The sequence below is a fragment of the Geotrypetes seraphini genome, chromosome 2 (genome assembly GCF_902459505.1).
Source record: "Geotrypetes seraphini chromosome 2, aGeoSer1.1, whole genome shotgun sequence".
In the NCBI taxonomy this organism is placed as follows: domain Eukaryota; kingdom Metazoa; phylum Chordata; class Amphibia; order Gymnophiona; family Dermophiidae; genus Geotrypetes; species Geotrypetes seraphini.
In genome coordinates this window covers 385,674,063-385,698,939 of record NC_047085.1, presented here as the reverse complement: position 1 = coordinate 385,698,939, position 24,877 = coordinate 385,674,063, and the positions used below count along the sequence as shown (strand labels likewise).

Below are 24,877 nucleotides of genomic sequence, written 5' to 3'. Positions count from 1 at the left end.
AGTGCTGACAGTGGCTCTGCCAAGACATCACTCAACTCCCTAAGCACCCTGGGGTGTAGGTTGTCAGGCCCCATTGCCTTGTTAATCTTGAGTTTTGACAGCTCATCGTAGACACTGCTGGGCGTAAACTCGAAGTTACTAAACGGGTCAACTGAGTCATCCCTTGTCTGTAGTTGAGGGCCAAGCCCCGGCGCTTCACGGGTAAAGACTGAGCTGAAGTATTCATTTAATAGTTGGAATTTAGCCTCCCTGACTGCTGTTTTGACTGCTTTTGACTTGGTCAGGTAGTCTGCTCTAGAGTCCTGTTTCCCCGATTATTTGTAAGAGATGAATGCTTTTTTCTTCTCCTTGATGAGGTCTGAGATCTCCGCAGTGAACCATTGCGGCTTGTTGTTTCTTCGCCGTTTACTTACTAATTTAACATAGCGGTTTGTCGCTTCTTGTATGGTGGCTTTCAAAGTCGACCACATTTCTTCCACGCTATCGGTACAGCATTTACGCAAGCTCTTTGGCTGATATAAGTGCTTGTACCTAAGTGGATACTCACATAAATACCAAGTTATTCCTAGTATCCTATAAAGGAGAGAAGTAAGCTCTACCTAAAAATGTCCCAATGCATTTCTTTCGACAAAACTGTTCTAAATTCAGCAGCACAGTAATTTTGCAATATTGAAACATAGCAGTTAGGGTATTGCTCTTTCAAATTGCCTCTTCCTTCCTCTCAGATCTCTTGGTCTCAGGCAGGTATAGACACATGTGCACACACACACATATACAAGTCAAACCTCGGTTTGCGAGTAACGCGGTATGCGAGTGTTTTGCAAGATGAGCAAAACACTTGAGCAAACTTTAACTCGCAAATCGAATGTTGATTCGATATGCGAGCCCCCACTTCACCCCGGGAACTGGCTTTGCTTCTCCCCTGAGGCCACCGGTGCTGCTCCCTCCCTTTGCGACCAAAATTGCCTTCCTCATCCCCCACCCCACTGACCGGCCATGTGCTTACCTTACCATCCTTGCGCCGGTGCAGAAAGTGCCTGCCGCTGGTTCTATGCTGAGCTGCCGCAGGGCCTTGAGCATCTGCGCACGCTCAAGGCCTTCTGGCTCCCACCCTCTCCGAGATTCTCATGAGATTTTTAGAACAAACTTCAGTCTAGCCTTGATGATTCTCTTAGAGAGCAAAGGTTTCCTCCTTGCACATCTCCCATGCAAGTTAAATTTGTGCAGTCTCTTTCTGATTATAGAGGCATGCACTTTCACATCAACAGTAGCAAGAGCCTGCTGTAGGTCCTGTGATCTTAGAGAACCAGAAGATGACAACTTCCCAAAAATGGAAAGAAAGAAACAGCGAAGGAGACTCTGATGTCCAATCATCTTTATTGTATCACAAGACTCAACACGATTGTGTTTCGGCCCAACTGGGCCTGCCTCAGTAGTCTGAAAATTTTTATAACATTTTGTTCCTTCAACAATCCTCTGACGAAAATGGAACGCATGTGTGTGTAATCCTCTGAAATATAGCTCCACAATCTTTTCTGAACCTTTTTCTCGAAAATGTAAGTCCCATGATGACATTTTAGGGTTTTTGGAGACTTCTTTTAGCATCTTGCAGTCTGCCCTGGGGGTCAATTTGCTTGGATGGCAGTTTGGAAAGTCCTCCACTTTTACACTATTTTCCAGATCGTGGAATGGCTAATGTCAAATTCTTTCAAGATCTTTTAAATCCCTTAGCAGACTTATAAGCTGCTACAATCTTCTTTCTAAAGGCCTTGGACAGCTCTTTTGATCTCACCATGGTGTTCACTCTCACCACAGCAGTCATGAGCACACCAAACTAAATGTCTGAGGTAAATAGAGCAAACCTCCTTCAAAATGCTAAGTAATGACGTTCTAATCAAGTGCACCTGATGTGGTACACCTGTGTGTGATTTGAGCTACTTTAAGTGGGAAGATATGTGGGGGTGTCCTAATCTATTCCTCAGTTAGAATGCACATTTTTGTGTATATATTTTGTTTCATGAGTACATTAAGGAAAATTATTTGTTATTTACTTGCAATTATATCATTTTCTTTTTCAGAGATAAATAAATAAATAAAAAAGATTTGACATCGATATGTGAACATTTCTTTAGAAAGAACTGAATATTTCATGGGGTGTCTTAATTTTTCCACATGACTGTAGCTTTAATGGATGACACCTCCTGACTTAATCATGTAGATTGCTACTGGTTGCTTTGTATTCTGACCAGGGCTGTGGAGTCAAAGTCGAAGAGTCAGAGACAATTTTGGGTACCTGGAGTCGGAGTCGTGGGTACCAGAAACTGAGGAGTCACAGTCAAAAGATTTATCTACCGACTCCACAGCCCTGATTCTGAGAACTAGTAATGGGAAAGCAAGGTAATACCTATTGCTGTGGGAAAAGTGGCACCCTGTGGTTAAATTGCAAAATCCCAGACTGTCTGGGCAAAGGGTTCCATAGCCAAAGCAAAAAGAAATGGCAAGAATGCACCCCAGTTTTGAAATCTGTTGACAATGACACCTAGGGCTCCTTTTACAAAGGTGCGTTAGGGCCTTAACGCACAGTAAAGCGCACGCTAAAATGCCATGCACGCTAGCCGCTACCACCTCCTTTTAAGCAGGCAGTAATTTTTTGATTAGCATGCGCTAATCTTGTGTGCACTAAAAATGCTAGCGCACCTTAGTAAAAGGAGCCCCTAGTGATTTGACATATCACAACTGGTTCATTATTTTTCCAAATCAACAGAAATTTTTTTTTTTCTTTCATTATTTATCATTTTTCAATAACATATCAAGTATCCACTTGTACAGAAAGGTAAAGTTAAGCAGAAAATAAAATACAATACAAATTTTAATCTACTATCATAAAAAAAACAAATATATAGCTTAACTTTAGCTCAAGTCCTCAATAAGAGTCTAAGATGTCGAATCAGCAAGAATTATAATAAAGAAATAAAAACCAAAAAAACTAGTAATTATGTTAGCTGAGAAAGGAAATCAAACAATCAAAGAGTACTCATATTCCCCTTCCTTTTTTCAGGCAAGCCGCTGACAAGAAGGTTGTCAGTTGGCTAGGATCAAAGAAAAATACTTTTGCATTTGATACAATATCACACATTTACATGGGTGACGAAGGAAAAAGGTCACCCCCAACAGCGATAACACCTGGCTTTAACAACAAGAATTCACGTCGACGTTTTTGTGTATCTCACGACAGATCTGGAAACATTTATATTTTATACCCAAGAAATTCTGTTTATTTTTAAAGAAAAGTCTTAATAGCCAGTTCTTATCCGGTGCTAAGGCAACTATAAGAAGAAGTGTTGCCACTTCCCTATCTGAGAGTTCCAACATCGTAGAAATATTAAGCAATTGATCATCTTCCTTTAATTTTTCTTCCCTTTTAATAGGTAAATAATACACTTGGGTGAATGGCGATAACAGTTCCTCTGTAATTTCTAACACCTTCATCATATAACGTTTCAGCATGTCTCTAGGAGTTACTGCCGCAACTCTAGGAAAATTAATTAGTCTAAGATTGTTATTACGGGAAAAATTTTCTAGAAACTCCAATTTTCTCCTTAAGTTAATATCACTCACCAGTATTTCTGCAATTTGTTTAAAAACTTTCATTTCTTGGGAAGAATTCATTGTTGACTTTTTTAAATCTTGTAATTCAACTTTGATATTCTTAATTTCATTTTCTTGAGTATTAATCTTATGCTTCAGCTGAAATAGCTGGGGCTTAATTGATTTAGCTAGATCTGCCACAAGGTCCCAAATGGCCTCTAGAGTTACCTCTTGGGGTTTCTTTAATGTAAAGGAAAGTTTTTTAGGATCAATATTCTCACCAACCGAAGTTCCCTGACTGTGACTCTCCTGCTCACAGGCAAACCGCAATGTTGGCAAATCCCCAGGTTCCAAAGGAGTCCCCTGTAAATACAGGGGGTCCAGCTCCATACTCCCCTCTGTGTTTCCAATGGCTCCGGGGAAAGTCCCACACTGCTTTCCGGTGGCTCCTCCACCCGCGGGGAGCTGGTAATCTGAGGAGGAGGGGGAGGTACTCTGACGTCGGGGCTCAAGGTGGTTTCCAAGCCCAGGGAGAACGCCTCTGTCTCACCACGGCATGTCTCCAGTGGGAGTGCTGACGCTCCCGTGATGTCCTGCATTCGGTGCAGAAGCTCATCAATACTGCCGAGACCGGCCGTGCCCAAACGCCGCGAGGCTCCAGCAGCGCTGCGGCCTCTCCACTTCGGCATGCTGCAGGTAATTTTCTTTAATGAAGAAAAAAGTGACATAGGCAAAAACTCTACAGCGAAGAGTTCAGCTAACAGGTCCATCCGACATCTTGAACCAATGATATAGTTTTGTTACCTGTCTCAACAGAAATGTTTGTGTACCGTTCCGTTCAAACTACCCTTACTCTCCTGAAGTTAAGAGATATACCCAGAGATAATGAATTCTCCATTCAAATCAAATGGGATTTAGAAATGATTACAGTGCATTAACAGCACTCACTGATCTTACCAATTTCATCTACTCAATTTTAGATTATAATACATTAAATGTGATTTAATTGGAGTTCTCAGTAGTATTCAATTTAGTTGACTATTCATTAATTCTTAAGAGACTTCCAGCAATTGGTCTCACTGGCACAATTTTTTTTAAAAAACTTTTGTAATAAGACCAATACAGAGATACAGGTACATCATAAAACAGTTGCATCATAGTTCTTTGATACAAGGCTCCATTTACACATCAACAAGAAGTACTATGATCCCACCAAGCCCTCTCCCTCCCCCCTGCCACTCAAGGTTCTATGTAGTCCAATAATTTGTGGGCTATATCATGCACAAGCTCCCTGAGCTTCATACCAAGTGATATATGGTTTTACACTGTGTCAGGAACAGTCACAGTCTATGATGTTTTATAGCAGTCAACTTAGACATATGAAAGACAATCAATTTTTTGCACCACTTGTGCACAAGTCAGCGCCATGCTGCTGCACTCCAATCGAGCTGCTGTAACAATAGTTGCTATAATTTTATAAAGCTTGGTGAGTATACCTACAGGTTTCTTATTCAATAATGCACACCTCATATCCTTTTCAATAATCAGACAGCAAAGAAAAAAATCTTATCCTAGAATAAACACCTTGGGACAGGTCCACCAAATATGTTCAAAGGACCCTTGGACATCACACTGTCTCCAACAAATGTCAGGAATACTGGGATTGATCCTGTGTAGCCTCAATGGAATGTACCACCACTGGTATAGAAGTTTATAACCATTTTCTACCATATTGCTCACTACTGATACTTTAAGTAAGGAGCATAGCAGGGTCTTCCACTGCGCAGGTGTAAGAGGCTTCCATAACATACTCTCCCAGTGAGCAAAATAATGTACCGGGGGCTGATGATGATATACCAATATTCAATAGAATCGAGAGATACAGCCCCTGCCACTGGACTCAGCCCATACCCGATCATATCCTTTATTTTCCCGGATGAGATCTGGCAAATACAGTAAGATCATATTCCTTTTGCATCCTTGAAGCTGGAATGAATTTGCCATCCACCAAGAATTGTCTCAGCTTTACTAGACCCCCTGCCTCCCATGTTCTATATTTAGAATATTTAGAATATGTCCAAGGATAAAATCCTCTGCCACCATTACTGATGTCTGGCCAAAATAAATCCACCTTTTAAATAATCGTTCCCTAGTAGAGGTCCAAAGGTGCAAGAGGGCCTCTATGATTGGCTTAACATGCTGAGAAATAATTCGGATCCAACCCAGAGCAAGCCACGGAAGATGCTGAAGTGGAATGTCCCCCATAAACCAAGCTTCCAGGAAACCAAATATCCCAGCTGTACAGCAATATAGTAATAAAATTGAGGCACTGCCATTCCTACCTGGTCTCGCATCTGAAACCACATAGCTTTCCTGACCCATGGAGGCCTATGTTTCCAAATATAAGAAAAACTTCTACAATGTAAAGAGTCAAAAAAGGACTTAGTAAGAAGGATTGGGAAAGCCAGGAAAAAATAAATAAACCTTGGCAGAACAATCATTTTAATAAGATGCACTCTACCTAACCAGGAAATTGGTAGGTGCTCCCATCTGTCCAAATCCTCTCAAAACTTCTTTAAAAGAGGGGGGAAATTAGCTGTAAATAATGATTGTAAGTCTGCAGTAAGGTGAATCTCCAAATACTGTATTGAGTGATCAGCCCACCAAAATGGGTATAACCTCTGGAGTTCTGTTTTCTCCTGTGGCAAAATTGTAAGATTAAGTCTCCGACTTTGCCATGCTGACCTGAAGCCCAGACACCCTGCCATACTGTCTTAACCCTAACAGCGCTCCCTCCAATGACTCCTTGGGGCGTTCCATCAAGAGAAGGACATCTGCAAATAGGAGTATCTTTTGCTCTATACCTCTACTAGGGATTCCCGTAATATTTGCACATTCCTGGACTGTCTGGACAAAGGGTTCCATAGCCAAAGCAAAAAGAAATGGCTATAGAATGAACCCCTGAAATGTTCCTCTAGCTAACTCAAACGCTACACAGTACTCCCTATTAAGTTTTGCCAAGGGTTTTACATAAAGCGCCCTCATCCAAGTAAGAAATTTATACACAAGAAAGACAAATTTCTAAACAAGAAAGGCCAAGAGACCCAGTCGAAAGCCTTCTCTGCATTCCCCCCCTAGGATCAGAGCTGGCAGCTGATATGCTTTCGCCTAATAGATAACATGGAGAACTCTTCTTATATTATCAAAAGTTTGCCTGCCTTGGACGAAACCTGCCTGGTCATCTTTCACTAGCTGTCCTATAAAGCGCTGCAGTTGTTGAGCCAATACGACTCCAGGACCTATAGATCTTGCCATGCTGTCAGGACCAGATCTGTCAGCCATGTAATCTACCCCAGCGATTAGAAAGGGAAGTTCTTTTCTAAAATAGCGTCAAGATTGTTGTGCAATTGAGAGTGACAAGCTTTGGCAACAAAGGATGTCACCATGGCCACTTTCAAACCAGAAGCCATGGAATCAAAAAACCTTTTGAGTACAAAATCTATCCTGTGGTCCTGGGTGTTCTTCAGCTCAACGCCACCTTCACTGGGGAGGGATGTGTGCTTGGTAATCTGTACTACCAGAGAATCAACCTTTGATAAAGCAAAAAAAAAATAAAAATAGAGAGATTATGTACTTACCCAGGTAAGCTCTTTTCCAGTAGATAGGTGAGACATTCTAGAGAGTAGGGTTATTTCCCTATATTCCCTACAGCCACGTGCTGTTGCAGAAGGAATCCACTCCGGACTTTTCACTCTGCCTCTGTTGTATTTCACTGGGCTTTCTAGCTCCACCTTCAGTTAGTACCCAAGTACGTAGAGCCACCCAATACATGTGAAGTAGAGGCACCTGTAGCAACAGGCTTAAACAAATTGTTCTGCTCAAATGTAACTAGACAGTACCATTAACCACCAACACTGGCTTTAAAGGAGATCAGAAACTACTCCCTAATAAATTAAAATATATATACAAATTCTTCCCAGCGCGCAATGGCTGACAGGTATCCAAGAATCAACTTGGAAAAGCATATAACAGAGTGAAACAACAGAAAGGTGCAGGAAGGACTTGGCGGGAGTCTAGAATGTCTCACCTATTTACTGGAAAAGAGCTTACCAGGGTAAGCACAACTCTTTTTTCAGAGCAATAGGTGAGACATTCTAGATAGTAGGGACATACAAAAGCAGTCACCTCCCAAAATTAGAGTGAGCTTGTTGCACCGACCCTTAAGACTGAGGACCCAAAGGTGGAGTCCTGTCTTGTTGTCATGTCCACTCTGTAGAACTTGGAAAACATGTGAAGAGAAGACCATGTTGCCACTCTGCAACAGATCTACCTTCAGCCCACGAAGAAGCCACACTCCTGGAAGAATGCACCTTGACGGAAACAGGAGACTGCTTCCGTGAAAGAATGTAGGCTGATGAAATGGCCCTATGGATCCATATGGAAATCATAGCCTTGGAAGCAGGAATGCCCCACTTAACTGAGTCAGCACAAACAAATGGTCAGACACACAAAACTCGTGGGTGACCTCCCGAGAAAGCAGAAATCTACGCACATCCAGTTTCTTCAACAGGCAGTCCTGTGTCTTGGAATCTGTTGGTTGAAAGGCAGGCAAACACACTTCCTGATTGACATGAAAAACTAAAACTATCTTTGGCAGGAAGGAAGGAACTGTCCGAAGGAAACCCCCCCCCCCCTCCAAACGGGACCCTGCATGACAAAGCCTGTAATGTCGACACGATGCACCGCAAAATGGTCTTGGGCATCAAGTCTAAGAGGAAAACATCTTGAAGAGGCTCAAAAGGAGCCTTGAAAAGGTTAGACCACATCAGTTAAAGGTCCCAGGAAGGGGAAGGATGCTTAAGCGGTAGTCGGACATGAATAGCCCCATTCAAAATCCAGTGACATCAGGATGAGATGCCAAGGAAGACCGACGCTCCTGGGATCTAAAACAGGAGAGCCCAGCCACTTGGACCCTAAGAGAAGCCACAGAGAGGCCTTTATCCGACCCAGCCTGGAGAAAGCAAGAATTAGTAAGATCGGAACTGAATAAGAGTCCACCTGGCCCTGGGCACACCAATGCTGGAAGGCCTTTCATGCCTTAGCGTAAGCAAACACTGTTGATGACTTCTTAGTCTTCAGAAGAGTATCAACAACCAGGGCAGAATATTCTTTATGCTCCAAGATTGCATGCTCAATAGCCATGCCATAAGAGCAAAGTGACCCGGATTTTCAATGGAGACCAGACCCTGCGAGAGAAGGCTGCAATCTCTACACAGATGTATCAGATCTGTGTACCACTAGAATGATGCGGAATAACAAATTTTTAATAACCTCTGAATGATCTGGCCGATCATTGGCCAAGGAAGAAAAACATAAAGGAGAATCTCTTGAGGCCACGGCTGCACCACAGCGTCAAGTCCCTTGCAGCTGGGCTTGGAGCTTTGACTGAAGAAGTGATCCACTTTCTTGTTTCTTACCATGGCTATCCCTAGTGCCTATGGAGACAGGACCCACTCGCCCAAATCCAGAGACTGTCTGCTGAAGAAGTCAGCCTGAACACTGTCTACTCCCAACACATAAGCTGCTGGCAATGCTAGGAGATAATGCTACACCCAAAGAAGAAGAAAAAAAAAAAAAGAAGGCAGGCTTCCTGAGCCAGAGGAGTGCTTTTAGACCCTCCCTGGCAATTGACGTAGGCTATTACCATCACATTGCCGGAGAAGACCCTGACTACTTGGCCCTCCAGAGTCTTCTGCAATCTCATCAGAGCTAGACAAATGGCTCTGAGCTCTAACTGGTTGAGGGACCACTTTCGCTGAGAGGGCACCCAACTCCCCCGAACAGGAGAGCAATTGCAATGGGCTCCCCAGCTCTGAAGGCTGAGATCAGATAGCACCATGATCCAGAAGGCAATGTGCAGCAGTACGCCCCCATGGAGCAATTTTAGGAGAAGCCACCAGTTCATGTTTGCTCAGCCTCCAGAGTCTAAGATAGACAGGCTTTCAAGGAATCCCTATGCAAAGTCCAGCAAGAGAGCAAAGTATGCAGAAGAGGATGCCTGTGCACCCTCGCCCAAGGAACCATATATCTATTGGGGCAACCATGGATCCCAGAAATTAAAGATAAAACTATGCCGACGGAGTTGGCCACTCTAGAAGGGCCCACAGGTTCTGCCAGCGGGCTACTGGTAGACAGACGCGGACCGCAGCCGAGTTGAAGAGAATTCCCAGGTATTCCAGCGACTGCATAATTGTCAGATGGCCTTCTTTTTTGCATGTAACAGGTCTGCGGCACTGTCGCCAGTCCAAAAGGCAGAGCCGAGAGTTGGTAATGCTGTTCCAGAACATGAAACCACAAAATGTTGCGGAATAAAGTAAATGCGCAAATATGCTTCCGTGAGAACCAGGGAGGCAAGAAACTCTCCTGGGGCCACTACTGCAATGACTGAAAGCACGGCCTCCATATGAAAATGTGGAACCCAGCTCTAGAGCTTGAATATCCTTCCAGCGTTGAACGGTGGCTGGAATCTTGAGCACCGTGACCGGGCAACCTGTAAGAGTCCACGAACCAATCTGGCAGAGGCTGGGCAAATTCCAGCTTGTAGCCCAACCGAAAAAATTCAAGACTCACTTGTCAGACGTAATGCACATCTAGGCGGAAAAATAAAACTTAGAGCTGGCCCCTATCTGAAGAGGAGCATCCCTCGGCCTGGCGACATTTTGCCTCTTCAGCAGGGGGTGCAGAACTGGAGGAGGCTCAGCAGAGTCTCCTAACGGCACCTAATAGCCTGCGTTCGACCCCTGATTAACAGAAAGTGAGACCACCTCAGGGACGGCCCTGAGCTCTAGAGAATCTATGCAGGCTGGCTAACAGGTACCCAAGTTGGATCGGCCTATCAGCTACAGACCGAAGTCTGTGAATTCTCAAGCTGATAAAGCTTCAAATTCACTCCAAGCACTAAATTACATGAAAAGGGGACGAAATCACATTAAATTAAAATAATAAAATGGGGAGAGCAGAACAAACTCTTCTGCAGAAGGAAAGAAATGAAGGTGAAGCTAGACAGCCAAGTAAAGCAGTGTTCTTCACCCACCGGTCCATGGACCAGTGCCGGTCCACAGAAATTTCCTGCTGGTCCACAGGGCCAGCACGTGCATCAGGCCCATATCAATGTTCTTCAAATGCCAGTCCATGGTGCGATTGATGCGGCGTTATCTTCGAGCCAGCTCCCTCTTCCTAACAGATTCAGTGCACAAAGCCATGGGCAGTGGCTCCTATGGGCATCCTGCGCCTGAACCAGAAGCCTTCTCACTGACGTTGCAACATCAGAAGGAAGGCTTCCAGATGAGGCACAGGACGTGCAAGATGCAATTAGTACTATTATGGGGGCGGGGTCTGGGGTGGAGAATGGGTAGAGATGGGCGGGGTCTGGGGTGCAGAATGGGTAGAGATGGGCGGGGTCTGGCCTATGACTTAGCTCAGTGTTCTTCAACCGCCGGGCCACGGACCGATGCCGGTCCACAGAATAATTCTTTTATTTCTGTCGGTCCATAGGTGTAAAAAGGTTGAAAAACGCTGCAGTAAAGTACAACAGAGGCAGAATGAAAAATCTGGAGTGGATTCCTTCTGCAGCAGCACTATAGGGAAATAACCCTACTGTCTAGAATGTTTCACCTATTGCCCTGGAAAGTTGGTTAAATGTAGCAGCCATGGGGCAGAGTTTAGACATAGCCTTAGCCACCCCCCTCAGGAGCCCTTCTGGCACTTCTCAGTGGTCAGTAAGCATCATGGTAATATCAGAATGCTCAGGAAAACAGGAAGACTGTGGCATGGTGCTGCTTATAGTGCGCACTGCGCTGATGAGGCTTGAGTTTCTATCTTCAACTCCTGGAGGGACCCCATAATCACCCCAATTAGCGCTGACAGTTTAAACAACCATCACACTGTCACTGAAGTCTGACTCTTGCATCCCCTGTGTCTGCGGCATCCATACCCAATTGTAGAAGTTCCAATCTGGGAGAGCAAAGGCATCAAAACAGAATGTTGATTGCCCAAGTCATACGCAGGACTGATTGCCGCCTTCAGATGGCCTTACCGCTGAGAATCTACAGCCTTTTGGGGAAGAATCCCCAATGCAAGCAGTGATGCAATTCTAGGTGGGTTGGGCGTGCTCTTATTGAACAAATAAGCCTGAAACCACATACACTTCTCCCTCCCAAATTCATGGGGGTTAGGGGCAGAGCCGGCCTGCAAATAGGGAAAATTTGTGAATAACTTTTGGGCTGGCTCTGACCCACCCCCAGACCTTACCTGGTGGTCTAGCTGTGATGCAGGGCAGAAGCAATCTTCCTACCCTCCTGCCCCGTGCAGAGCTGTGCTGTGAGTTCCCGTGGTTTCATCAGACTACAACAGGAACTCCCATTGTAGTCTTGTGAGACCACAGGAACTCACAGCATGGCTCTGCATGGGGCAGGAGTGTAGGAAGATTGCTTCTGCCCCGCATCACAGCTAGACCATCAGGTAAGGTCCGTGCTCTTGGGGCAGCTGCTCACCTCCTCCGCCTCCTCCTCCACCTCCGATCACCCCCCTCCTCCTCCTCCGATTGCCTCCCTCCTCGCCCCGATCCAAGTCCCGGGGCCGTTTTTTTTCGATGCGGGCTGCCAATGAGCAATTCTTGGGGGGGGGAGGGGAGGGCCTGGGGGAAAAAATTGTGAATAATTGAAACAGCAAACATCGAAACCGCAAATAGGGAGGGGGAAGTGTATTAACAAATTCAGATGGGAATCATTGTCCCTGGGGGTCAGAAGGCCCTTGCAGTCCCTGCTTGATCGGTTTGTTTAATTTGGATGCCGAATTATGGCTGCATTTTGCTGGGGACTAGCTGACGCTGTCTTTTGGCACAGATTTCTTTTTCTGGGGCTTCCCTCTAAGAGACAGGGACCCCAGATCCCCAAGGGAACCGGGGGAACTAAGCCTGTGCTTCCCATGTCCTCCTCACGCACTGTGGCATGTGGCATATAGATGCTCTTCTAATTGCCATCCGCTGCAAATATGGCATAAATCTGAAGCCTCATTACAACCGTTTTCTTTTGAAAATGAGGTGTTTTTGAGGCAGAAATAAGCTTTTTAAATTAGATCGGGAAATCCAAGATGGTCGCTGTGGCAGCAATTTTAACGCTAAAAATGGCGATTTCTGGATTTTAGGAGTGGGGGAACCTGGTACTATCCCTAATATTGCCCAAATCCTGCTTTCAAAGACCCCCCTCCAAAATCGATCTGAAGGGCTGTCAGTCTGTTACCCACTGTGCCATGCTGTGCGCTGGGAGCTGCAGAAACGAAGCTAAAACAGCTTACATAGAGATCCTCTGCCTCAAGAAGCATGTTAATGGACTGGATGTTTTTTCAGACTGCCTCTTGGGCCACGATCTCGACCCCTACCAGACCCCGCACATGCACAGCGGGGGAGGAATTCTCTTTGCAGGAGCAATTAAGGAAGCCGCTCAGCACTGAGCAGTAGCGCCAAATCGCGTGCCTGCTCATGCTTCTCAGCTGCCGAAGACACTTACGGCAGCCTATTAACAGCGGGGAGGGACTTGGAAAGTTTGCTCCTGCCCGTTGCACCTCCACCGGGGATCGGCAGTAGAGGTATGAGGCTAGGGCAGGGAGGGGGCAGGGTGCAAAGCCTGGGTGGGAGGGTGCTGGGTGCAATGCCTGATAGGGGAGGGAGGGAAGGGTGCTGGGTGCAGAGCTTGACAGGGGAGGGAGGGAAGGAAGGGGGCTGGGTGCAGAGCCTGATAGAGCAGGGCACTTGAATATTAAGCCGCCCGACTTGTATTCAAGTGAACCATTTTTCCTCCTTTTTTGGGGGAAAAAGGGGGTCTCAACTTATATTTGAGTATATACGGTAAGATGAAACTCAGCTAAGTCAGATTAAACCTGGGTACCTCAAGAAGATCTCCTTTCTCTTAGGGTATCTGGAAGACTTACTTTCAGTCGTTGGTGGCCTTTGTTAGTTGAGGGAAAGGACTGCGAGGTCAAAGCTGGGCCCACAGTATGAGTAGCATTTCCAATGCTTTGGAGGCAGTGCAAGGAAAACTGCCGACATCGGTTTTGTCTCTAGTGTCAGCGCCATGCTGTCTGGGAGAAGGACTGCAGCATTCAGCGGTTTATAATGGCTGACACCCCCGCAGAGATGCTGAGGCTTCCATCATGACCATGTTTTAGGTCATTGGTGTATAGTGGTTCACCTTCCCCAGCATTGCCGAAACTGGGCCCTGGGGAGAGGGAGCAACGGATGTGTAAGCTGCTACTTAGATCTGCTAATGTTGGGGTATGCTGGCTTACCTCCTCCAGCGGTGTTAAAATCGGGCCCTGGGAGGAGGAAGAAAAATCATATGGCCTATGGCTTCAGTGAGGTCATCCTGACATCGGCTTGACTCCCCTAGCAGTGCCGAAACAGGGCCCTGGATGGAGGAAGCAAATAAAGCAGCTTGAGGCTTCAGTGAAGTCATCTGTCAGCTAAGCTCTGAGCCACAAACAGGGAATCTGCAGTTGACACGAGTCAGGCTTTGGAGAAAACGTTGTGAGAAGCTGCAGCGGTCCTAGGGTGTACTGGTTTTGCCGGGAAAAGATCGGTGTAACTTTAGTTGCTGTTGCTCTACTGCTCCTCCTTTTTTTTTTTTTTTTACTTACTGAAGATACTTTTCTTCCCTTTTTTTTAAAGAATGGGATCCTGCTGTAAACGGCAGTCTGTTTAGGTTGAAATTGTTGAGATTGTTCATTTCTTCTGGTTTTATTTCTTTATTTTATGTGTATGAGAGAGGGGAGAGCTGTAACATTTCAGAAATGGTTGAAGAAAAAACTGAGTATCAAGGGGAGGAGTCACCAAAAGCGGGAATTCCTGCACATGCTCAGTAAACCAAAAGCTTACTATTGCTAGGTGAAAGCTCAGACACATAGGATTAGTATGAGGACTTCACCAACAAGTATGCCTGCATCTCCCCTGCTAGTCTCCAGGGAAGGAAATATATACAGTACAGTATATTTGCTGTCACATTTGAAGAAGGAATCCAGATATCATAAAAACTTCCTTAGATAAAATGCACACAACTTATAATATGCAAATAAACAGGATCCTTGCCAGGAATATATTTAAAAGTGTGCTTGATTATTAAAAGGTGCAACTTAATCTCTTTTATGACTACTAATGCTGTTGTTTTAACAGTCTCTTGCTTGTGACTTAACAAAAAAATCTGTAGCCGTTCTCAATGGGATCGAGAATAAGCATAGCACAACTTGATAAACACTTGTCTCAGGTCCACCTACTCAGTAAATGATTAGTGTTTCTTATAGATTCAAGATTGCTAGCAATATAGGGGGAATGCTTTTATCTAATATAAAACAGTAATAGACTATAGCTAGAAACTGGTACTATTAAAACACCTTGGGGCAAATAATTAAGAATTACTTTAACATATGAGAAAACACAGGTTTATTTCTTATACATTTTTTGCTATTTATGTTGTGCTTCTTGTTTCTTCCTAGTTCTGTGTTGTGTACTGTACTATGCTATCTGTCTCGTGTGGCACTGTGCAAATCTGTTGTAAACTGCTTTGATAAAGAGGTATTATAAGGCAGTGAAGTTGCCAAATAAACTAAACTGAGTAGATTAATGTCTGGAAAAAAAAGTCCTTAAATGTCAAACACTAGTATTCCATCAAATCCTTAACTAGATTTTCAGTGTAACATACCTGCAGCATGAATTGGAGTTCTCTTCACAACATAGTCTTTCACCAAGATTGAAGCTCCTTGATTAATAAGTACATCTACACATTCAACATGTCCTTTAAAAGCAGCAAGATCCAAAGGTGTCCTTCCATAAGTGTTCCTCACATCCAAGTCCAGTAAAGATTGCACCAGAATCTCTAAAGCTTGATGATGGCCATGATAAGCCTGAGAGACAATTTAAACCATCTGTTTAAAAAATCTAAAGAGAGCATTTTTTTCAAGTCTTTGAAACAGCGCACACAATAAAAAGGTAGCCTCTGTAACAAAGGATGACTTATAATAAGGCCCCTAACATAAGCAAAGCAAATGGACAATAACTATCTACAGATACTGTTTCCAAAAGTAATAGTGACGCTATATGTTTCAGTGCAGGAGAATCACAATACAGACTTTTAAAAATGTAACAAACTACTTATAAACAAAATAACCACCTTTTTCTCTTTCTAAATTATCATGAGTAGGAAAAGGTAATCACTTACCTGTAACCGTTCTTCTCTAGTGACAGTGTTACAATGAGCCATATTGACGGTAAAGAAAGAAACAGGGGAAAAAACAACACCACAAACACAAATATGCAGAAACCAGAGAGGAATTGTCCAGATAAGAATGATGTGCACTCAAAAAGTGTCCTCCAATTCGTTTGGTAATATGAAGATCTTTATTGTTCAAACATCAAAATGACACATTCAACGACTCGACATGTACATGTTTCGGCCTTCAGGCCTGCCTCAGGAGTCTAAAAAATCACAAATGATGATATACGAGATATGCTGGCACTCAAATGGATTTGACCACAAATCAATCAAAGAAAAGTGTCATCGTTTATCTGATCCCATGCTCCCAGTCACCAATTGTTGAGCAAGCCCAGTTCTAAAATATCCAAATACTGAACCGTTTGCAGCCCAATAACCACACCCAGTATTTGGATATTTTAGAACTGGGCTTGCTCAACAATTGGTGACTGGGAGCATGGGATCAGATAAACGATGACACTCTTCTTTGATTGATTTGTGGAATGGACTGTCGATGCCATCAGTGCCGATGTTGGAGTAACTCAAGGCTGAGCATCAGCATCAGAATCTCCAGCCATAGTTGATGTACCAAAAGTTGAACCAAAAGTTTCTTGAATTGCAACTTCCTAGCTTTTAGTGACCTCTTCTACAAATGAAAGCAGAGAATGCAGGAAATGTATCAATGGTCAGGACCTAGGACACTCCAGTTATGCGAGTCTATACCTGAGATGGTTCTGTGGCATCAAGTGCACCACTTGAAACTGCTAGGAGTCTTGGACATTGATGGAAAAACCAGTGACTCAAGGTCAAAGGACTCTATGGTCCGTGGAGGTCAAGTAGATAGAATATGGAAAAAAGAATTAAAATCAACTTGGTCTCAAAAAAGACTGAAGAAAGCCCAAAGGCCTGAAAAACAAAACCAGGAAAAATTTCAAAATTTGTATACAGAAATAAGAAAAAACATAAAATTATGACTAAAAACTAAGAAAAAAATGAAATGGGAAGGCACAAAAAAAAATACAATAGTTTGACATGCTTAGAGAGAATCTAAATTCCAGCTTCTCAGCTTCATGGAAAAATAAAAGTCCTGCGAGTCGACATCCAGCAAGAAGGCACCAGCATATGCATGATACGGACGGTCTTAATATTTTAAAGTGACAGTACAGTTTTTGACTGTCTGTGTCAGGTTGTATGGATGACATCACCCACAAGTGAGAACATAATGTCTGTTGGTCCTTTGGAGAAACTTGTATACACACGCATACACAAATATAAATATAGATATAGATATACATATGAAAGAAAATCCAATACAATCTACTAATTCTATATGGATTAGATGTCAAGTGCTATATTTAAAAAAAAAAAAAAAAAAGGAGACTAACTAAACTTACCGCTAGGTGCAATGGACTTATTGGTGCTCTGTTGTCTGCATCACCCAGCATATCGCTACTTGATGTTTCCATTAGCTTAAAGGAAAAAAGATCTCGGTAATAATCCAGAAAATACACTTAAAATAAAAATGAATTAAAACACTGACCCCTACCACCACAAAAATGTTTCCCCCTGACAGTTACTATTTCTGTACAGAAGAATTTTATCTAGCCTCTAAAAAATAAAAGCTCTTAACATTAACTTATTTGTACATTCAACTTTATAGTTAATTTATTTTGCCTTCCTCTAGATTATAAGAAATAATTCCACTGGTGTTTATGGAGGTTAAATTTAAAACCAGATGTGTTAATGACCAAACACAGCTATTATCTTGATAAGTGACTTATGCAGCCATATCTTTGCATTTTCAGCAGCACTGTGACCTCTTCTACCCATATAATTTTGCACATAATTTTGTTCTAAATTTATCCAGATAACAGGCTGAATATCGCTATTACCATACAGCAGTGGTTCTTGCTGCTTTGAATGTATATTCAATGCCACTTGCTATCTGGATAGCAGTGCTGAATGTATGCAAATAGAGTAATCTACACACAGTGATCAATGTTAAAAATAAATTCCTAAAAAACCATTGACTGCAGTGCTTAAATATTGGTACAAGATTTTCTTTCAAACAGTATGCAATGATCATAAAGAATTAGTCAGCACTAAAGAACCTAGAGAGTATTTAGAAACATAGAAACATGAAGGCAGATACACTTCCCCCTCCGCATTTGCAGTTTCACCAATCACAATTTTTTTTTTTGCAGGCTGCGCCCCCAAAATTACATCAGAGAAAATCACTGCACTTTCTTCACAGGAACAGGTCAGTTATTCGTAGTTTTATCAAATTCTCCAGGGTTTTGTAAAAGAAAACTGCGAATAACATACAAAAAAGTTATTCACAGTTTTTTTGTATTTGCTGACTTGATATTCCCCTATCACTGCGAATGCGGAGGGGGAAGTTTAAAGATCAAATGGTATATCCAGTCTGCCCATCCACTATCTCCTCCTCTCCCTAACAAATCCCACATGCCTGTCTCATGAATTCTTTAATTCATACAGTCTTTGTCTCCACCACCTCTACTTGGAGATTATTCCATCCATCTATCACCCTTTCTGTAAAAAAGTATTATCTTAGATTACTCATAAGCCTATCACCTCTTAATCTCATCCTTTGCCCTCTCATTTCGGAGCTTCCTTACAAATGAAAGATTTGCCTCATAAGCATTTATGCCACATAGGTATTTAAATGTCTCTATCATACCTCTACTCCTTTCTATACTTAAAGTTCTAGACTAAGTATTTTTATTTACAAATATTTACCATTTTTATTACAATATAAGTGAAATGAAACTATGCACTTACTACATCTAAAGGAGTCTCTCTTGCAATCTGAAATAAAAACATATTTTTGCATTATGAAACTTTAATGACTACAATCAATACACATTGCAAATTTAAAATGCAATACAAATCTAAACTTTATTAGACATATTAAAATATTGCAAGCCAACAGCTTCTTATAAGGCATAACTTCATAAGCATAAACTACTTGCTTCAATGCCTTATTTATCCTCAGCCATAACTAATTATTGAGCTCTTGTGATTTCTGCTGCCAGAAGATCATTCTAGGAGAAAGATCTGCTTCTCATGGTTTAACATTTGATTCACTGTCAAATCTTTCATTTTGCTAACTTTTATAATAAAAAGCATGTATGGGAATACATCAAATTAATATAGGCAGCAATTTGCCAAGTAATTTTTATGTTTAAAAAAGTAGCCATGCAAATCAACTGCCTGAAAATTACTCACTATGGGGTTCATAATCAAAAAAATAAAAAAAAAGTCTAAAAAGTGTCCTAAATGGCTACTTGGACGATCAAAAAGCATCGATGAGGCATCTCTCCTGCCGCAATACATCACCCCCCACACATATCAGGGCAAGAGAGAGCCCAAGCCCTCTTGCCCTGCAGCACCCCCTGATTACGATCAGGCCAGGAGGGAGCCCAAGCCCTTCTGGCCTCTCGCCCCCCACCCCCCTACACGATTGGGCAGGAGGGAGCCCAACCCCTCCTGCCTAGGCGGACCTCCTAGCCCCCACCCCCCACTACAATACGGGCAGGAGGGATCCCAGGCCCTCCTGCCCTCGACACAACCCCCCCTCAACGACCGCCCCCCCCGAACCCCCGATTGGCCCCCCCTGCGACTCCCCCCACCCCCAATCCCATCCCCCATACCTGTAAAATGTTGGCCGAACAGATGGGTGCCAAACCTGCCCATTCGGCAGGCCAGCCGGCTGCAGAATGGGGCCGGATTTACCCAGGTGTATGAAACCCCCCCACAGGTGGGGTCTTGAGTGCCTGGGCCGACCAGAATAGGCCTCCTATGGGTAGGGCCTTAGGCACACGGGCCCAACCCAGGTTCGGGGGGGGCGGTCGTTGGGGGGGTTGTGTCGAGGGCAGGAGGGCCTGGGAGCCCTCCTGCCCGTATTGTAGTGGGGGATGGGGGGTCTGCCTGGGTAGGGGAGTTGGGCTCCCTCTTGCCCGATCGTGTAGGGGGGTGGGGGGCGAGAGGCCAGGAGGGCTTGGGCTCCCTCCTGGTCTGATCGTAATCGGGGGGGGGGGGGGGGGGTGCCGCGGGGCAAGAGGGCTTGGGCTTCCTCTTACCCCGATGCAGTCGGGGAGTCAGCGGGGCAAGAGGGCTTGGGCCCCCTCTTGCCCTGAATATAGTCGGGGGTCTGGGGTACTGCGGGCCAGGAGGGCTTGGGCTCCCTCCTGCCCGGATCATTTTAAGGTGGGGGGGTTCTGTAACCGGTGTTGTTTTATGACAGACACCGGTTACAAAATCCAGCTTTTAGGAGAAGGACTGGCTCCGCCTTCGCCTAAAAGCCCTTGTGTTGGACATTTGGGGCTTAGGCATTTTTTTGGTTCATTATGGGGGATAAGTGTAGATGTAGTGGTGGTCTGGGCGTTTAAACAGCTGAATGTAGAGGCAGGCCATTATTAAAAATGACTTTTTTTGGTTATGGACATTTTCCCTGCTTCTGCTTTCAACGTTTAAGGCCTTAAGCCAAAAAGGGAATTAGACGGTTTTTTTGATTATGCTCCTCCACACCTCCTGGTATAAATACACACATAGGCCCAGATTCTCAAAATGGTGCTATTTGGAAAGCGCCGGTAGGTGCCTAAGTGTTTTACCATATTTCCCCACATATAGGACGCCCCCTTATATAAGCTGTAAAAAATGCCTATACAAGTGTTAAAACTGGTAGATAAGCCCCCTCCCCCTTACCTCCCTCACTGGACGGCCTCAAATCGCTGCCTTGTCGAATCACGGCCAGCGGTGAAGGGCAGGAGAGATCTTTTCGATCTCCAGCCCGGCCCCATGTTGCTTCCAGCATGGCTTTGCATCAGCTCTATAGGTGTTATCCGAGTACAGCAGGTAGATATTCTTACAGGTGGGCGACGTCACCCACGGAGCTTGGGCACGGACAGTTAGAGTTGGAGAACTTGGAATATGAGGAACGACTCAAGAAACTGGGACTGTTCTCCCTGGAGAAGAGGAGGCTGCGAGGGGACATGATCGAGACGTTCAAAATACTGAAAGGCATCGATAAAATAGAGCAGGAAAATAAATTATTTACATTGTCCAACGTGACAAGGACAAGAGGACATGGTTTGAAGCTAAGGGGGGACAAGTCTAGGACAAATGTCCGGAAGTTCTGCTTCACGCAGCGAGTGGTAGACGCCTGGAATGCTCTCCCAAAGGAGGTTATTAAGGAATCCACTGTGCTAGGATTCAAAGGCAAATTAGATGCACATCTCCTTACGAGAGGCATAGAGGGATATGGGTGATTAAAACTACATCAGGTATATACCTGACTGGGCCTCCGCGTGTGTGGATCGCCGGACTCGATGGACCATGGGTCTGATCCGGAGAAGGCAGTTCTTATGTTCTTATGTTACAAACCATACTTTCACTTTAAATCCGCCCATATCACATGCGTGCAGTAACAAAGTTAAGAAGTTAACTAGGGGAGGTAGAAGGATTGTGAGAATATCTGCCTGCTGTCCTTGAATAACACCAGCTACAGGTGAGTAACTATACTTTATCTGAGGACAAGCAGGCATTATATTCTCACATGTGGGACTCCTTAGCTGCAAGGATTATGTCTCTGAGAAGAGGGTTATTGACAACTACCATAATCCTGGCGAAACCGAACAGGTTGGAGGGAAGTTGACATCTAAGTACAGAATAAATTTTGTAGAACTGTTTAGACTATCCCATTTGAAATTATTCTTCAAACAATAGTGGGATATGAAGGTATGAAGTGAGGACCATGTGGTTGCTTTACAGAAGTCACCATTTTTCAAATCTTACGTGCCATGATATAGGTTTCAAGCATCAGCCCAGTTCAAGTATAACAAAAGGAGGTACAGTTCGCCATGTTACATGAAGGTGATCTACTTGGTTCGCGAATGACAGAACAGTTGAGTGGAAGTTCTACGAGGTTTGGTCCACTTTAAGTAATAAGCAAGAACATATTTACAGTCCAATGTGTGATAATGTGGTCTTGGGAAGAAGACAGGTAGAACTATGGACTGGTTGAGATGAAATTCTGAGATGCCATTTAGGAGGAACCTGGGAAGAGTGTGAAGACCATGGAGTGAGTTTTAATGAATGTAGATTAGGATGGAAGAGAACTCTTATTCTGTGTCAGTAACTCTGGAAAGGTTTGGGATGTGAAGGGTTTTATTACTGAGTTGCAGGAGGAGAGGGAATCAAGGTTAAAGTGGCCACTGAGATGTTATGAGAATCACGATAAATATATTGAAGATTTCTTTGATGTCTGAAAAGAGACTATCATACAAGCTATGGGGCTCATAATTGAAACTTAAATACGTTTAGAAATATGTCCAAGTCAGCACTGGATGACCTAAACAACAGGTTGTCCAAGTACTAATAATCAAAACAGCTTGTATCCAGGGACTTTTTAGGCTTCTGAATCCCGCTGTGTGCCTAGAGCTGAAAGGGGTCTTTTTTGAGGAGTGGTTAGGACAGGATGTGGACCAACCTAGACTCCTTTCCCTCCTCCCCTCCCAGCAGCATCTCTCCTTATCCCTCTCCAGGTTCAGTAGCAGCTGTCCCTTTTCCCCCTTGCACAGCAGCTTCCCAGACTCCTTTCCCTCCTCCCCTCCCAGCAGCATCTCTCCTTCTCCCTCTCTAGGTCCAGTAGCAGCTGTCCCTTTTTTTTTCACCATGCCCAGCAGCTTTCTCCCCTCCCAGCAACTCTCCTTACTTGCCAGTGCTGCGATTCAGTAAGGCAGCCTCGGTTCCTTTGTTGGGTCGCACCGCCTCTGAGGAAAGCGGAAGTTGCATCATCAGAGGCGGCCCAACTCAGCAAAAGCTCCAAGGCTTCCTTCCTGAATCGCTGCGCTTGTAAGTAAGGAGAGCCGCTGGGAGGGGAGAAAGCACACTGTCTGAGGCTCCCCATTATCTCTCCGGCCCTGCGCGAACTATAGCTCATCGATCTTGCCAGTCCTGTGGGGACCGGCAGGAAATTGAAGATGTTGATCTCACCAGTCCTGCGCGGACCGGCAGGAATTTTCTGCAGACCGGCGGTTGAAGAACTGTGCTCTATAAGACATAACAAAAGTATTGCATGTTGCTCTGGAAAGATATTTTCTGATGGAAAGAAGAGATGCGACCAGTTCTTCATAGGGTTCAGCTAGGCCAGGTACAAGATGGTGTTGAAAGCTTGATAGTTGAAGAAGAGATTTCATATATGAAGTAATGTGAAATTAGTAATTTATGACGGTATTGGTAAGCATGAAGACTGAAAAATATGCCTGCCAAAATTATCTAATGATTTGTTGTGTCTTCCTGGAGGCATTCTAGCATATGTTCTAGAACTATGGGCACACCGCAAGGCTGATTGTACCACCAATGACTGATGTGGCAGCTGAGTGTGATGAAACCAGGAAAGGATCAGGCTCATTATAAAGATTCCAGCTTGGCTAGGGCAAAAAGAACTGTTAATGGAGTGTCACAATTTTTTAATCAATTTCATTGAGAACTTTATAGATTGGAAGTTTCAGACACTCCTTAGGCCAATCTTCATAATCAAGGCATTTCATTAAATGTGCCCTTGGCTCTTGTTTAGACTCCATATTGATGGGAAGATTTTGACTCATCTGTTGGATAAAAGTGGTGAAAGAAATTTCTTCTGGAGGAGACCTGTGTGGCATCACAGAAGAAGGGTTTGAAGTATGCTATATGACTTGTCAATAGAAAATTGTGAAGTTTCCCTGTGGATATGTTGAGGCAGAATGATCAGGATTGAGAGCATCAGGAGAAGCATTGAGACGAGTGCCTGGAATGTGTCAAGATGCATTTCAATTAACCACAATGTTGTGACCTTGATGCTTGGATGGAGTGCTGAGAGAGAGAGAGAGAGAGAGAGCATATGATGAGGTGACCCAGTGTGGCACCATATACAGTGTTTATGCACAATCACTTGTAGGGACCGTGGTTAAAGCCAGTATCAAGCACCATGTAGGATGCATCGATAGAGGTTGAAGTATGCTGGAAAGCTCCTGCTGCAGTAACTCAAGGAGACAGCAGCTGAAGTCTGGGAACCTTCTGGATACCGCATATCCACTCTTTTTGTTGCAGCCTGCACTGAAATTGGATCTCCTAATTTCTCATCAGTGTGTCCTTAAGGATAGAGTGCAATGGTACTGTGACTACTCCTTGGACCTCTAACATCTCAGTCCTAGGCTCCTCATGTGTCTCCAAGTTAAATGGGATAGCCAAAGTCATCTCCTTGACAAAACCAATGAAGGAGAGAGACTTTGCTGGAGACTTTCTTCTCTCGTGAGGTGGTGACGGGTCACATGGGATACCATATGACTCCTCTTCCTCCAAGAAGTAATGTGGATCCTCATCTGAGTCCCAAGAGTGGTCCCAGTCAGAGTGAGTAGAGAGGGGCTCAGCCTGGTGGAACAGTGTGTTTGGTCCCTAGGGTGCTGAGGTATATCCCTACCATTTGACTCTGGGAAAGGTTCCACACCCCTCCCCCCAAATGGTGGAGGTGAATGCACCGAGGCCAATTCAGAGACCCTTCAAGGCACTGACATCAGGGCAGGCTATAGCTCCACAAGCTTAAATGCCCTTAATTCCAAAGTGTCTTGCGCTGTAAAATCTGCTCCAGCTGCCTGGCAACTTGCATATCTGCATCTCCACTATAGAGGGGGGAGATAGCCTCTCGGTGCGGATGCTTCTCAAGAATTGGTGCATCTGATATCTGATGTCCTGGCACTTCTAGGACCGTGTGTTAGGAGGAATGATGCCGATGCTTCATGGATGATGTCAAACCCATACACATCTTCGGTGTTGGGTCCAATGCTGTCCAGTCCCAGGGCCGACTAACAGTGCTTCATCTTGAGTGAAGTTGAGACCCCTTGCTGCTGATGCACTCCCAGTGGTTATCAACTGGTCAGCAAATGATGCTTCCTTTTTAAAGATGCTTCTTTTTAAAGATGCATATGATT

At 44.2% G+C, this 24,877-nt stretch overlaps 1 protein-coding gene across 4 annotated transcripts in view; it reads right to left on the bottom strand.

The window, feature by feature from the left end:
• Positions 1 to 24,877, bottom strand: part of ANKRD28 (ankyrin repeat domain 28) — a 425,075-nt gene that overhangs the window by 117,684 nt on the left and 282,514 nt on the right. For all 4 annotated transcript variants that reach the window (XM_033930721.1, XM_033930723.1, XM_033930720.1 and 1 more), the window contains 3 exons: positions 18,690 to 18,716; positions 17,282 to 17,356; positions 15,339 to 15,540 (listed from right to left, as the gene is read on the bottom strand). In XM_033930721.1, the coding sequence (XP_033786612.1) occupies positions 15,339 to 15,540; positions 17,282 to 17,356; positions 18,690 to 18,716 (304 nt within the window). The remainder of the gene's footprint in view (positions 1 to 15,338; positions 15,541 to 17,281; positions 17,357 to 18,689; positions 18,717 to 24,877) is intronic.